A 16754-nucleotide genomic window follows, 5' to 3' on the forward strand; every position below is an offset into this window, starting at 1 on the left:
TGGTACATGGTATCTGCCTATCAAGAAAAAATTACGAGTTATACCAAAAGGCAAAAAACAACAACAACAACAAAAAAAAACCAATTGGAAGAGACAGAGTGGGCATCAGAACCAGAAATGGAAAGGGGTGTTGGAATGATCATATTAGGAATTTAAAACAACCGTGATTAATACGCTAAGGGTTCTAATGGATAAAGTAGACTGCATGCAAGAACAGATGGGGCAATGTTAACAGAGACTTGGAAACTGTAAGAAAGAACCAGAAGGAAATACTAGAGATAACACTGTAACAGAAATGAGGAATGCTTTTGTTTTTGCTTGTTTGTTTTTTCATTTGAGAGACAGCATGGGGGGGGAGGGGAAGGGAGGGGGACAGAGAGAGGGAGGGAGAGAGAGAGAAAGAGTTATCTTAAGCAGGCGCCACTCTCAGTTCAGAGCCCTATGAGAGGCTTTAAGAATCCGCATTGGGGATGATGGGCATTGAGGAGGGCACCAGTTGGGATGAGTTGTATGGAAACCAATTTGACAATAAATTTCATATTAAAAAATTAAATTAAATTAAATTAAACTAAATTAAATTAAATTAAATTAAAAAAAAAGAATCTGCATTGGGGGGTACTTGGGTGGCTCAGTCAGTTAAGCATCCAACTTTGGCTCAGGTCATGGTCTCAGAGTTCATGGGTTAGAGCCCCGTGTCAGAGCCTGAACCCTGCTTTGGATTCTGTGTCTCCCTCTCTCTCTGCCCTTTCCTTGCATACTCTCTGTCTCTCTCAAAAATAAACATAAAAAAAAAAAAAAAGAATCCACATTAGGGTCTGTGCTGACAGCTCAGAGCCTACAGCCTGCTTCAGATTGTGTCTTCCTCTCTCTCTGTCCTTCCCTCACAGTCTCTCTCTCTCTCTCTCTAAAAAAAAAAATGAAAAAACATTAAAAAATGAAAAAAGGAAAACTCATCAAAATTTGTGGGATGCAGCAGTGCTAAAAAGGAAATTTATACCATTGAACACATATATTAGGAAAAACAAATACATAAAATCAGTATTCTCAATTCCCACCCAAGGAAACTAGAAAAAGAGGAGAAAATTAAATCCAAAGTAAGCAGAAGAAATAATAAGAATTAGAACATGAATCAGTGAAATTGAAATCAGGAAATCAGAAGAGAAAATCTGTGAAACCAAAGGATAATTTTTTGAAAGATCAGTTGATAAGCCTCTAGCCAGACTAAGAAAAACACAAATTACTAATATCAGAAATCAAGTCTTCACTGTATATTCTATGGACATTAAAAAGATAATGCTATAAACCATTTTATGCTCTTACATTTGATAACCTAGATGAAAAGGACTAATTCATTGAATGACACACTTTGCCAAAACTCACAAAAGAAGAAATAGACACTCTGAATAGACCCGTACCTATTAAAGAGATCAAATCAGTAATTAATAACTTCCAAAATAGAAAGCACCAGGCCCAGATGGGTTCACTGGTGAATTCTACCAAATATTTAAGGCAGAAATTATACCAATTCTCTACAATGGCTTTCAAAGGAGAGAAGTAGAAGGAATACTTCCTAACTTACTCTCTAAGGCCAGTATTACCTTATTACCCAAACCAGAGAAAGACATTAACATAAAAGAAAACTATAGACCAGTATCCTTCATGAACATGGATGTACAAATCCTCAACAAAATAAGTAGCAAATTGAATCCAGCAATATATAAAAAGAATGACCATGACCATTTGGTCACCATGACCAAATGATATATATATTTTTAATGTTTATTTATTTTCGGGGGGGGGGGGTGGACAGAGGATCCAAAGTGGACTTCATGCTGACAGCAGCGAGCCAGATGTGGGGCTTGAACCCACGAACCATTAGATCATGACCTGAGCTGAAGTCGTACACTCAACTGACTGAGCCATCCAGGTGCCCCATGACCAAGTGATATTTATCCCAGATAAAGAAGGCTGCTTCAACACTCAAAAATCAGTTAATGTAATCCATCACATCAATAGGCTAAAAAGGAGTTAACAGACTTCACCACCTATTCATGATAAAACCTCTCAGTAAACTAGGAATAAAGGGGAACTTCCTCAACTTGATAAAGAATATTCACAAAAGACCTACAGCTAACATTATACTTAGTGGTGAAAAACTCAAAGCTTTCCCACTGAGATCGGGAGCAAGGCAAGGATGTCCTCTTTTACCACTCCTTTTCAGCTTATACTGAATGCATAGCATTCTAGCTAATGCATAGGAGAAGAAAAGGAAATAAAAGATATACAGAATGGGAAGAAAGAAAGAAAACTGCCTTTGTTTACAGATGACATGATCATTTATGTAAAAAATTGAAAAGAATCAACAAACTCCTGAAATGAATAAGCAGTTAGAGCAAGGTTGCAGAATACGAGATTAATATACAAAAGTCCATTGCTTTCCTACATACCAGTAATGAACAAGTGGCATCTGAAATTAAAAACAGAAAACCATCCACATAGTGAAATATTTCTGCGAAGCTGATGAATAAAATTAAAGAATGATATAAATCGATTTTCCATGTTCAGGGATAGAAAGACTCAGTATTGTCAAGATGTCAGTTCTTCCTATCTTGATTTATAAATTCAGTGCAGTCCCAGCAAGTTATTTTGTGGATATCAGCAAACTGATTGTAAAGTTGATAAAGGCAAAAGACCTGGAGTAGCCAACACTGTCTTGAAAGAGTGGGACAAAGTTGAAGGACTGACACTACCCAACATCAAGACTTACGATATAGCTACAGTAATCAAGACAGTGTGGTATTGCTGAGAGAAAAGATTAATCAGTAAAACAGAATAGAGCCCAGAAATAGACTCCCATAAATATAGTCAACTGATCTTTGACAAAGGAGCAAAGGAAATACAGCGGAGCAGAGCGTCTTTTCAACAAATTGTGCTGGAACAACTAGGTATCCATGTGCAAAAAAACCAATCTGCATGCAGACCTTACACTCTTTACAAAAAGTGACTGAAAATGGATCACAACCCTAAATGTAAAGTGAAAAACTATAGCACTCCTGGTAGATAACACAAGAATAAACCTAGATGACCTTGGGTATGGAAATGACTCTTTAGATACAATACCAAGGGCACAATCCTACTAGATAAACTGGACTTCATTAAAATTAGAAATTTCTGCATGATGAAAGTGTCAAGAGAATGAGAAGACAAGCCAGAAACAGAAAATATTTGCAAAAGATGTAGCTGATAAAATAGTAATATACAAAGAACTCTTAAAACTCAACAATAAGAAAACAACCCAATTAAAAAATGAGCCCAACACATTACCAGACACCTTGCCAAAGAAGATACACAGAAGGCAAACAAACATATGAAAAGATATTCCACATCATGTCATTAAGGAAATGCAAATTAAAACAATGAGATACTACTATGAACTGTTAGGATGGCCAAAGTATGGAACCCTGACAGCACCAAATGCTGACAAGGCTGTGGAGCAACAGGAACTCATTCGTTGCTGGAGGGAGTGCAAAATGGGACAGCCACTTGGGAAGACAGTTTGGAGCCTTCTTACAAAACTCAACATACTCTTACCATGTGATCCAGTAATTCATGCTCCTTGGTATTTACTCAAAGGAGTCGAGAACTGAGGTCCATTCAAAAACCTGCACACAGATTTTATAGTATCTTTATACCCAATTACCAAAACTTGGAAGTAACCAAGATGTTCTTTGGTAGATGAAGGGATAAATAAATGTGATACAGCCAATGGAATCTTTTTCAGTACTTGTAAGGAAATGAGCTACCAAGCCATGTAGGAAACGTAAACCATATTACTAAGTGAAAGAAGCCGATCTGAACAGTTACGTTCTGTATGAATGTCTAACTATATGACATTCTGGAAAAGGCAGAACTATGGAGACAGTGAAAAGATTAGGGGTTGAGGTGGGGAAGAGGGATGAATACACACAGGGGATTTTTAGGGCAGTGAAAACACTCTGTATGAGGCTATAAAGATGGCTACGGGTCATTATACATTTGTCCAAACCTACAGAATGTACAACACCAAGGGTGAACTCTAATGTAAACTGTGGACTTTGGATGATAATGATGTGTCCTTGGAGGTTCATCACTTTTTTTTTAAGTTTGTTTATTTATTTTAAGGAGAGACAGGGCACAAGCAGGAGAGGGGCAGAGAGAGACAGAGAGAGAGAATCCCAAGCAGGCTCTGCGATATCAGTGCAGAGCTCACTGTGAAGCTCTATCTCATGAACTGTGAGACCATGACCTGAGCCAAAATCGAGAGTCGGACACTTAACTGACTGAGCCACCCAGGAGCCCCAAGGTCCATCACTTACAACAAATGTTCCACTGTGGTGGAGATGTGGATAATGGTGAGGCTGTGAATGTGTGGGGCAGGTAAATGGGCAAGCTCTACCTTCCCCTCAGTTTCACTGTGCACCTTAAACTGCTCTAAAGGAATAAAGTCTTAATTAAAATTTTTTTCAAAAAACTGTGCATCCCCTAAAACCATCCATATGTGCCTGCCAAGGGCCTGAGTGACAATAGCAGGTTGAGGAGAAAGGGCATGAGCACCTGAGTCCTGCCTCCTGCTAGTGCCACGACTTTAGCATCCATTTCCTCATCAATAAAATGGGAGCGACAATACCTAACTGCAGGATGGGTTTGAGAACTAACAGAGACCATGTTTGTGGTCCCATCGTGTGGGACCTGATATGGCTGCCCAGACTGGTAGCTACTATTAGTAGCAATGCTGGTAATGAAAATGGAGAAAAACAGAGAAAAAAGAACTTGGTATTTGTTTACACTTCTTATGATATTTCAGTGCTTCTTTAAAAAATTAATACATCACACACCCATTAAGGTGGCTACTATAAAAAAAAACAGAATGACTTCACTCAGATGAGGACTTTAAGATACAAAACAGATGAACATAAGGGAAGAGAAGCAAAAATAAGATAAAAACAGGGAGGGGGACAAAACGTAAGAGACCCTTAAATATGGAGAACAATCAGAGGGTTCCTGGAGGGGTTGTGGGAGGGGGGCTGGGCTAAATGGGTAGGGGGCATTAGGGAATCTACTCCTGAAATCATTGTTGCACTGTATGCTAACTTGGATGCAAATTAAAAAATGAATAAATTATTTAAAAAATCAGAAAATAACAAGTGTTGGTGAGGATGTAGAGAAATTGGAACCTTTGTGTGCTGTTAGTGGGAATGTAAATTGGTGCAGCTGCTATGGAAGACAGTCTGGAGGTTCCTCAGAACATTAAAAATAGAACTCCCATCTGATCCAGCAATCTTACCTCTGAGTATGTAACCAGAAGAATCGAAAGCGGGGTCTTGAAGGGATGTTTGTACACCCATGTTCATTGCAGCATCATTCACAGTAGCCAAGAGGTGGGAGCAACCTAAGTGTACACAGTCAGATGAATGTGTAGGCAGATGTGGTCTGTACAGACCATGGAATGTCCAGCCTTGAGAAGGGAGCAAATTCTGACCTGTGGCTACAACATGGAGGACTCTTGAGGACATAATGCTAAGTGGAATAAGCCTGCCACAAAAGACACACACTTAATGACGCTACTTCTATGAGGCACCTAGAGTAGTCACATGGATAGAAATGTAAAATGGCCGTTCGCAGGGGCTGGGTGGTGGGCAAAGGGACTTACTGTTTAATGGGTTTTGCCAGATGAGAAAGTCCTGGAGATGTATTTCACAACAGCGTGAACACGCTTAACACTACTGAATTATATACACTTAAAATGGTTAAGATAGTAGATTTTTATGGTTTTTTTCCACCACCACAACAAAAAATAATAAATCATTTTAATCACCACAAGATTATATGCGGAGCCAGAAATACAGTCAGGTGGGCTTTCCTCAAGCCTGGGAAGTCACTGCATGTTGTGTACACGTACATACAATGTCTGTGTCATTCATCTTCTTTTCCCTCCCAGTAATGCCATTGGTCCCCTGGTAGCTTTGTGGCTGATTTACGAGCAAGGTGCAGTCCTGCAGGAAGCAGTTACCCCCGTCTGGCTGCTGTTTTATGGAGGAGTTGGAATTTGTACGGGTCTGTGGGTCTGGGGGAGAAGAGTGATCCAGACCATGGGGAAGGACCTCACCCCCATCACACCATCGAGGTAAGCCAGAGCGCGGGCGGGATCAGCAGGGTTGTCCTTCCCGGCTCTTCTATGCCTGAACGTCTGCCTCCAAACCCTCAGCGCAGCCACTGGGCAGCTGGGGTCACAGTGAGGAGAGGGCCGACCATCTGTCCTCGCCCTCCTTCCCGCACACCTCAGCTGGCCACGGCGGCACTGCGGTGAGGGAGAGGATTTGAGACGCTGGGGATGCAGGAGCCAGAGAAGCTCAAGGAAACAGAAGGGAAGGGAGCCCCCAGGCCAGGCCCCGGCCATGCCCCTGGCTGGTCTCACCCCACAGGAAGCCCAGAGGGCGAGTGGTGAGGACCCAGGGGATGCCAACGGCCCTGGGCCCTGGGTCTGCGTTTTTTCGGAAAATTTGCCACCCCGGCTTCACCTGCTGGATGGAAGCAGCTCTGGGCTACCACGCTCTGCGGTTCCGCTGTGCAGGCTGCCTGTAGCTCAGTACCCGCCCGGGCTCTGTGTGGTCCTTCTGTGGTGTCCTCTTCGGATCTAGTAGGGGTGAAGTGCAGACTTACGGGAGAACTTTGCGAAAACAACTAAGACTTGTAACTACTTATTGTGAGAAGTTTTTCCCCCTTGAAATTCATTTTAATGAATGATTCTTTTGTAAGGTTGATTTGAAGAAAAATGAGCAATCTGAGAAAAAAATTCACTTTTTTTTGCAGTAAGTACACATTTTAGAAATGAGAGTGTGATTTTTTTCCTGCCACTTTAGAAGTGACTAATTTAGCATTTTTTTGCACAGCAGGAATTTCTGACCCAGTTACTACAGTGTGTGCTTTTTGAAAACATACCAGAAAGAGAAGCCTATTTAGGGCTGTAAACAGTATAATGCACAGTCTTAGTGTGAATTGTTGTCATTATGCAGCAGTTTCTTTTCTGTTAATGTCATCTGGCCCAGTCAGCAGCCAACAATCGACCCAAAGAATGTTCTGGTGAGACTCTGGCACCCCTGGGGTGTCAGTGAGGCTGATACAAAGAGCGCCTGTGATGTGTCTCTTGTGCCCCCTCCCGCAGCGGCTTCACCATTGAGCTGGCCTCCGCGTTCACGGTGGTGATCGCCTCCAACGTCGGACTTCCTGTCAGCACCACACACTGCAAGGTAGGTCCCTGCCACCGGGCTGCTGGGATCAGTCCACAGCCACCCAGTGCATCTGAGAAAAGCTGGCAGTGATTTGTGTGTGGTTGTTTGTGAAAACAACCATCCCAAGGTCTGCTGGGTCTGCTGGTGTATTGTTGGATGTGGGCATTCATTTTTCCCACATTGTCCCTCTCTACCTTCTGTGCTCAGCAGCAGGACCCCTTCGGTGGTGCAGACTTTGCTTTTTCAGTGCATGTACGGCAAGAGCTTTCTTTCACTCCTTCCACGTGTGCTTCACACTTTCCATTTGTCCTGTTTCTCTCTCGTTTCCACAGTGGATTTTGCATTGAAGTCATGTGTACACTAACCGTATTCATAGGCTCAAATGGAGGCATGCCCCTCAGTTCCAACCAGTGCAGGGGACTGGGAGTTGACAGTGGAAGTAGACATAAGCAGGAACCATCTCAATGGAATTGTAAGGCTCGGTTGTGTCAGTTCTCTTTCTTTGTATGATTGCTCAAATTGCCTATATTGTCTTAGAGTAAATTCTAAGTGAGGGGTGATGCTGAATATTGATCACTGCCAAGTGCTGTAAACTCAGGGCTGTGCACGAGGGAATTCCTTATAATGGGGAATGCTGGAGCTGCAAGGAACCTGAAAGATTCAGGAAGAGGAATCGGTCTCCGTGAGTTTCAGGGAGTTATCTGAGGTCACCTAGGGAGGAGTCAGGACTGGAAGCCAGGTCTGCCCAGCAACTGGAGAGAGTGCTAAAACATACTCAAGTGGGCCTCCTATACACAAAAATACTCCAACAAAGCAAAAGCACTTCCAGATTTGTCCTCAGTTCATTTGTTCATGTCATTCAAGAAAAACTCCTCTGTACCTGCTCTGTGTGAGGCACCATTGTAGGCACCCAGGCACCACAGTAACCAAGACAAGATGGCCATCTGTGTTCACACACAGTTAAAAAACTCCAACCAGGGGCGCCTGGGTGGCTCAGTCGGTTAAGCGTCCGACTTCAGCCAGGTCACCATCTCGCGGTCCGTGGGTTCGAGCCCCGCGTCAGGCTCTGGGCTGATGGCTCAGAGCCTGGAGCCTGTTTCCGATTCTGTGTCTCCCTCTCTCTCTGCCCCTCCCCCGTTCATGCTCTGTCTCTCTCTGTCCCAAAAATAAATAAACGTTGAAAAAAAAATTTTTTTTTAATAAAAATAAAAAACTCCAACCAATGTGTTTATTGTAAACAAATGCCACTAAATGTGAATGGCTTCGTGCTTCAGATATTAAAATATCAGGTGGCATTTATGGGATTATTTTAAGTGGGCCAGCTGGCAAATCTGGAGCCTTGTGGCATGGAGAATCAGCCTCATTGGAAAGAGGTGTTTTGTTTCCTTGTTTTTTCCTCTTTTCCTTTTTTTGCTACAGTATATAGAAAACCTTCAATTTGCACAAATTTTCATTATAAAAATCATTGCCACTTAGCGCTTGGAGAAAGTCAAGCTCTGTGTTTAGGGCTTTATACACGCACAGTGTATTGCTTAATACTCACAGCAACCCTGTGAAATCAGTAGTTATTCCCAATTTACAGATGAGAAAACTGAGGCCTCCCGAGTTAGGTCACTCTCCCAAGATCATACTTTTAGCATCAGACCTTCACTGCATGCTCTGTGCCTCCTGATTTTCACCATGATGATCACGGTAATGGTAACCAGCCACAACTAAGATGTGCGGGGCAAGTGCTCTCTGCCGGCGGTGTTTTAAGTGTGCTGTGAATATTAACTCATTTAATCCTCCCAGGAGCCTTCTGAGGTGGGTGCTAACATTACCTCAGTCTCACCAGTGAGGAGACTGAAGATAGAAAGTTTAAGTAACTCGCAAGATCACCCAACTAGGCACTGGCCCAGCTGAGGTGTAGCACAGCCAGTGTGGCCCCAGCCCTGCTCTTGGTGCAACCCTGTGTGCCTGTCCAGTAGAGAAAAGGAACGCAGGAGAAGTGCTGTGTGCTCCTACCATTACTGTTCTAATTTCAGTTATTTAAAACTTAGAAAAGAAGCACACGTTCAGTGAAATATTTCAAACAGTAAAACTATATGGAATGAAGAGTGATCATCTTCCACCTTACTCCACATCAATTTCAGCTTGCTGGTGTGTGGGAGCAGAGAGGAACTGCCTCTTATTAAATATATTTTTCTCCCAAAGAAAATAGGCTTTGAACTTTTCTGTAGGCATGAAGAGTCTTTGGGGCTGCTTTTAAATAAATGTTACTGTCTTTTCAATGATTAACCCCGCATGTGAGCAAGCCTAGTGAAGGCAAACTTTCACACCAGTTGAAAGACCTCTTGAAAAAGCAACACAGGGGGTGCCTGGGGTGGCTCAGTCGGTTAAGTGTTTGACTTCAGCTCAGGTCATGATCTCATGGCTCATGGGTTTGAGCCCCACAGTGGGCTCTGGGGCAGAGCCTGGAGCCTGTTTCTGATTCTGTGTCTCCGTCTCTTTCTGCCCACTTGTGCCCACACACACACACACACACACACACTCTTATCTCTCTCTCTCTCAAAATAAAAAAAATAAATAAGTTTTTTAAAACTTAAAAAAAAAAGTCTCCTTAACATGAGACCACAGTGGATGTCAGTTATCAAATAGACTGGAGCCAGAGCTCAACTCGGATTCTAATTGGTCTGTCCAGTATCATTGATCGTGGGCTGGTGGACAAAGCCCAGAGCTAGTCACTGCAGTAGCTAAAGTCGGAGTCCTGGCTCTCCAGACCTGGAGCACAAAGCCTGGATGTTGGGGCACTGGGAAGAGTTCGCAGCCGCCCTGGTGCAGAGCACTTATCCCTCCTGCAGCACAGGCTTGGCATGCAGCGGGCCCCACGTGGCAGGTGTGGCTGAAATGTAAGACCAAGGCCCTGTGTGAGCAACGCCATGACTCTGGAAACATTCAAAGTGTGTTGACCTCCACATAAAATCATAACCGGACGCCATCATGTTTTCAGGAACAATCATACTACCTATTCGATTTTTTCCTGCTTCCCTGCTTCCCCTCCTATCTGCTTGTTAGGTTTTTTTTGCTTACAGCTGCCTTCCTCAGAAGGAGGTCAAAAGTTAGGAACTTGGCAGGAAAAAAAGATGGATACCATTGTTGAAAATAAGCTTTTGAATTTATCTGGGTAGATTTTATTTATTCATGCGTTTTTCTAAGTGTACATAGCTAAGGGCATAGTTTAAATTTTATACCCTATGTAAGAAAATTTATAAACCTTCATTAAGTGATACAGATGTTGGTTGAATGTATAATTTGGAAACGAATAATTAGACAATTCATAGTATCCAGAATAGTATAATAGTATAATCATATATTTCACAAGGCAGAGCTAAGACCATCTTTGATGACAAGTTTTGCTTTCTGTAAATCTTTAAGTGTTAAGTATTTTTGTATTTCACACCATAGGGCTCAGTTCCTTAGATATTTTCCTGGGATGATAACTCTGGTTAAAATTGAAAGCCTTAATTAAAAAAAAATAGAAATGAGTCTTGAAAATACAAGTATCCACAGAGGTGTGTTTCAGTAACTTGTTAATTGTTCTTGCCTTCTGTGCGCCTTGATCAGCTTCAACCTTCAGCCCTGGTGTACAACAGGCAGTGGCCACTGATGAACACATTTGTGAACTTTTCAATAGCGATTCAGAGTGGTGTTAATGCAGAATGTCTTAATTCCAGGTGGGGTGGTTTGGGATTACTCTTTTGTGAATTACTCGCATTGTTCATCTATATTGGTCACATAAATGATTACTCAGCCAGTCTTTGGATTTGAAACCGCTTATAGGAAACACTACTGATTTAACATTTTTTTTAATTTTAAAAATGTAAAAATTTAGTATTCTAATCTCTAATTTAATTTTCTAATTATTGCTCTTTGGTTCCCCTACTTAACTTCCCCGCCCACCCCCTCCCCACCCACTTCCCAATAATTTTGTTGCTGTTGGTGCCTGACAGTGGCCTTAAGCTGGAAACGCATTTAGCTTATTAAGAGGGAGGTTACAATACAGCAGTGAATAATACCAACAGAAGACCTAATCAGTAGTGAAGACATCAGACTCTAGGTCCCTTGTGATCCAAATAATGTAACAACTAAAAAGGCAAAAGCCATTAGAACTCAAAAATTAGTGTGTCTAAGTATGTGACAGATGAAGAAGACAAAAAGTATTTAGGAATATACAAGATTTGGACAATAGATTTAGAGCACTATAATTAATAAATATGTACCAAAGTTTTACCCTACTGATCACATGCCTTCTCATCAAGTATCATCAAGCATTTATAAATATTAATGATAAATTCAGAAGGCCATAATAAAAGTCACTTTAAAATTTATAAAATAGGGGTACCTGGGTGGCTTAGTTGGTTGAGCATCCTGCTTCAGCTCAGGTCATGATCTCACGGTGTGCAGGTTTGAGCCCCACATCAGGCTCTCTGCTTGATCAGCGTGGAGCCTGTTTCGGATCCTCTGTTCCCCTCTCTCTCTCTGCCCCTCTCCCATGCACACTCTCTAGCAAAAATAAAAATAAACATTCTTAAAAAATAACATTTATAAAATAAGAATAGAAGTTGTACTACACAGACCAATCACAATGAAATTAAACTATAAATTTATTATGTGTTGAAAAAGGGAAGTAATCCCTTGGACAATTTTAAATGCTCTTTTTAACAGTTGAATCAGGGAGTTAAAAAATTACAATGATAGCTTTCTTAAAAAGAAAGCTGTGGGGGCGCCTGGGTGGCTCAGTCGGTTAAGCGTCTGACTTCGGCTCAAGTCATGATCTCACGGTCTGAGTTCGAGCCCCACGTTGGGCTCTGTGCTGACAGCTAGGAGCCTGGAGCCTGCTTTGGATTCTGTGTCTCCCTCTCTCTCTGACCCTCCCCCGTTCATGCTCTGTCTCTCTCTGTCTCAAAAATAAGCAAACATTTAAAAAAAAAAAAAGAAAAAGCTGTGTGTGTGTGTGTGTGTGTGTGTGTGTGTGTGCGTGTGTGTGCGTGTGTGTGTGTAGTTATACATGGAAAAACCTTTGGGAACCGAAGTTATATTCAATTGAAAAGTCCTATCTTTAATAAATGATTTAATTGAGCAAAGGAATGATAAAAGAACTAGACATTAATTTTTTTTTAACATTTATTTATTATTGAGAGACAGAGCATGAGCAGGGGAGGGGTAGAGAGAGGGGGAGACATAGAATCTGAAGTAGGCTCCAGGCTCTGAGCTGTCAGCACAGAGCCCGATGTGTGGCTCAAACTCACAAACTGCGAGATTATATCCTGAGCCAAAGTCGGTCACTTAACCAACTGGGTCAACCAGGCACCCCAAGAACTAGACATTAAATTAGGAGTTTATAAAAGGTACAGTACAATAAAAATTCTGAGGAGACAGTAAGAAAGGTATAATAATTATAAAAGCAAAACAAATTTAAAACCAAAAGTACTGGGGCACCTGGGTGGCTCAGTCAGTTCAGCGTCCGACTCTTGATTTTGACTCAGGTCATGATCCCAGGGTCGTGGATTGAGCCCGGCATCAGGCTCTGCACTGAGCGTGGAGCCTGATTAAGATTGTTTCTCTCTCTCTCTCCCTCTCTCTGGGGCTCCTGGGTGGCTCAGTCAGTTAAGCTCAGGTCATGATGTGACAGTTCATGGGTTCAAGCCCCACATTGGGCTCTGTGCTGACAGCTCAGGGTCTGGAGCCTGCTTTGGATTCTGTGTCTCCCTCTCTCTCTGCTCCTCCCCTACTCGTGCTCTCTCTCTCCCAAAAATAAACATTAAAAAAAAAAAAGGATTCTCTCTCCCTCTGCCCCTCTCCCCCCACTCATGCTCTTGCTTTCTCTAAAATAAAAATAAATCCTGAAGGGGAAGGAGAGAGAAAAGTGGTTATTCAAAATGTGAAGAATTTAGAAACCTTTGTAAAAGGCATTATTTTCTGCAAAAAATATACATGACAAATACTGACAAAGAAGTAGGAAAACGTAGAAAATCTGACTAGAGCCGGAGGAAGAAATTAAGGACATTCTCCAAAAACAATTCTTCTCACCTGGAAAACCAAAAAGGAGGGGGCACAACTGACTCCACTTCTCAATGGATGCATTAGATCACCTCTTCCATTTTAAAAGAATAATTTTCACTTTATGTAAACTTTCCACAAGGTAGAAAAAAAACAAAATAGAAGAGGAAACTCCTCATTTTGTTCTATAAAGCATATACTGAATAACCCCAATACCAAAACTCTAATGACGTTGACTAATACCTAATAAAACATGACAATGTGGGGCACCTGGGTGACTCAGTTAAGCGTCTTAAGCTTCTTAATTTCGGCTCAGGTCATGATCTCGAAGCTGATGAGTTTGAGCCCCATATCAGGCTCTCTGCTGTCCATGTGGAGCCTGCTTCGGATACTCTGTCTTCCTCTCTCCTCTCTCTCTGCCCCTCTCTCTCTCTCAAAAATAAACATTAAAAAAAATAAACATAGGGGCCACCGGGTGGCTCAGTCAGTTAAACATCTGACTTTGGCTCAGGTCATGATCTCATGGTCCATGAGTTCAAGCCCCAGTTGGGCTCTGTGCTGACAGCTCGGAGCCTGGAGCCTGCCTCAGATTCTGTGTCTCCCTCTCTCTCTGCCTCTCCCCGCTTGCACTCTGCCTCTCAAAAATATTAAAAAAAAATTTTTTTTAATAAACATGACAATGAAAGCTATATTTACATATGAATATTAGTATAAAATGTAAGGTGCTAATAACATCAATGAGTTTATGAAAAAACATTTCAGCAGGATCAAATTAATTTTCCAGATTACAGGAAAGCAGGCTCTGAACACGGCAGCACCTGCACAGGGCTGGCCCCTCATAAGTGCTCAACAAAATAGGTGTTGAGTGAATCCCAAGAAGGGTACTCTGACATCTTCAATATAATAGGGCTTATCCATTAAAAAACAACATATGATCGTCTATTGAGATATATGCCAAAAAGACATTTGATAAAATTCTGCATGTATCTCTTAAAATACTGCTAGAATTCAGTGAAAATGACCAAGCCCACATAAAAATACAGAACTCTATAGAGTTTGTCTGTCAGCAGTAGCCAGAATGAAAATGTAATAAAAACCAGAACACCCACCCCCAGGATTGCAGCAAAAAGAAGGGTATTTCAGAATAATCCTAATAAATGGGAGTGAGGAACATGAAGAAGGCACAAGACTGCACAGAGGTGAAAGAACACCCGCAGATGAGACACTGTTACCCGACAGGAAAGCTCAATTTTATAAGGAGTTTTCTTCTGACTTTACAAACTGACTTAAAGTGAATTTGGTAGGTTAAGTTAGTAAGAATCTGAAATGATCTAAAATGAAAAACGATGAGGAAGGACCAGCCTTACGAGCGAGAAAGTACAAGAGACGAGTTAAAAATACACGGAGGCTGGGCAGCAGTGTGGCCCCGCGCAGTCTCAGCTGGGGAAGATGACGAAGGTCTGGAGATGGATGGAGATGATGGTTGCAGGACAGTGCGAATAAACTTTATGCCACTCAATTGTACACTTAAAAATCGCTAAAATGATGTACACGTTTCATTGTGTACATATTTTGCCACAATTTGTATAAAACCAGTAGACAGGTCCGAGAGGGCACCTATTATAGAGGAGCATACAGTTTGATGATGTTGGGTAAACGATGTTGACTAGCTGGCTGTCAATCTAGAAAAACAAAGACACACAGCTCTCAGAAAATACATATCTGATGGCTTAAATAGCATTTTTAAAACATTTTAAAACTTAGAATAAAATAGAATCTTATACAATTAAATATTTATCAAATATTCAAGGGTAAATTACAGGAGAAAAGTGCAGTGTAATTTGTTGTGTGGAATTAGAAATTTGAATGTGAAACAAAGCAAAATACGGAATTGGGAAAATAACTTGCATTAACAGTTAATATCATTCAGTAAAGACCACACATAAATAAATAAGGGACACACTTAGATTCCAGTATTTAAATGGGCAAAATACATGGAGAGGCAATTTTTATATGTAAAGACTAGAAGGAGTAAATTGGATAAATAAAAGTAAGTTCAACCTTCGGAGTAATTAAAATATGCAAATTAAAGCAACAGTAATACGTTTTATGATTGGTTAGCAAAAAAGAACAATTTGTAGTGTTTTTACAGTGTGCCTAAATTCACAGGTTATCGACAACCTTGTGTATTTACAACTGTTTATAAAACTATTTGGCAGGATGTATTACGATCCTAAATGCGTTAGGAGAGGAGACTTCTTCCTGCGAGCAGCACTTCCTCTGACACATGAGGAGGGGAGCTGGTAAATTACTGTGTTGCAACCATTGTAATAAAGGCTGGATTGCAGAGTCTTTAGCGGGAGGACAGAGGGAGGTTGATGAGCAGGGTATTTTAATAGTATTAAAATGTTTCTTCATAGATTGTGACAAAAGGTTAGAAAAAGGTGAATTTGGGTAAAAGGTATACAACTTTTCCCTAAGTTTCAAATTATTTCAAGGTATTTTTTTAAAATGCGCCCTTTAAATTATTGAATATTGTATACCTGAAATTAATATAACCCTGTATTGTTAACTATATTGGTATTAAAAATAAAATAAAAACTAAAACTAAATGCCCTCTTTAATAATCTGTTTCAGGGAATATTATTTATTAAGCCTAAATATAAGTGATATGAATGAATACATTAATCATGAAACTATTTCCAGAAGGGAAAAATTGGAAGCAAACTGGAAACGGTTAAATAAATTAAGGTACATCCACCTTAAGGGTGTGTCATTTTTCATGATAATCATAAAGGCTGTGAACACTATGGGAAGATGCCTATAATGTTAAATTTTTTTAAGAAAGGAGCAGTATGCCCTATTACTTACAAACAAAAGTATATTGATAAAAAATACAAGAAAGGAATATGTAAATAGGACAATAGTGGGGGTCTGAATAATTGTCTATACCTCCTAGTACATAAACTTGTTATATATTATTCTAACTTTATGCTTTAAAAAAAAAAATGTTCTAGAGGCACCTGGGTGGCTCAGTCAGCTGACTGAACATCCGACTCTTGATTTCGGCTCAGGTCATGATCATGGAATCAAGCCCCATGTCAGGCTCCAGGGCTGAGCATGGAGCCTGCTTAAGATTCTCTCTCTCTCTCTCTCTCTCTCTCTCTCTCTCTCTCTCTTTCTCAGCCCCTCTCCCCTACTCATGCTCTCTCTCTCTCTCTCTCATTAAAAAAAAAAAAAAAAAAAAGTAAAAAGTGTTCTAAGAAAGGAAGAGGGTGGAGATACAATGGAAACTTGAGGGTGTCCTCCCAAAGGGAATCCAGAACAACAGGAGGTGTGCTAAAGAGGACAGTGCTCCAGAGAGACTGTGAGCAACAGGAAGAATTTAATCTCAGGAACTAGTGTGTGTGGATTTGATCATATTTGAAAACCAACAGAAACTAGCTG

General features: G+C 41.0%; 1 protein-coding gene across 11 annotated transcripts in view; it reads left to right on the forward strand.

Moving 5' to 3' along the window:
* The window catches only part of SLC20A2 (solute carrier family 20 member 2), a 107735-nt gene that overhangs the window by 87975 nt on the left and 3006 nt on the right, over positions 1–16754 (forward strand). For all 11 annotated transcript variants that reach the window (XM_045055118.1, XM_023252212.2, XM_023252209.2 and 8 more), the window contains 2 exon segments: positions 5978–6163; positions 7202–7286. In XM_045055118.1, coding sequence (XP_044911053.1) covers positions 5978–6163; positions 7202–7286 — 271 coding nt within the window.

This window comes from Felis catus, chromosome B1 (genome assembly GCF_018350175.1).
Source record: "Felis catus isolate Fca126 chromosome B1, F.catus_Fca126_mat1.0, whole genome shotgun sequence".
Lineage (NCBI taxonomy): Eukaryota > Metazoa > Chordata > Mammalia > Carnivora > Felidae > Felis > Felis catus.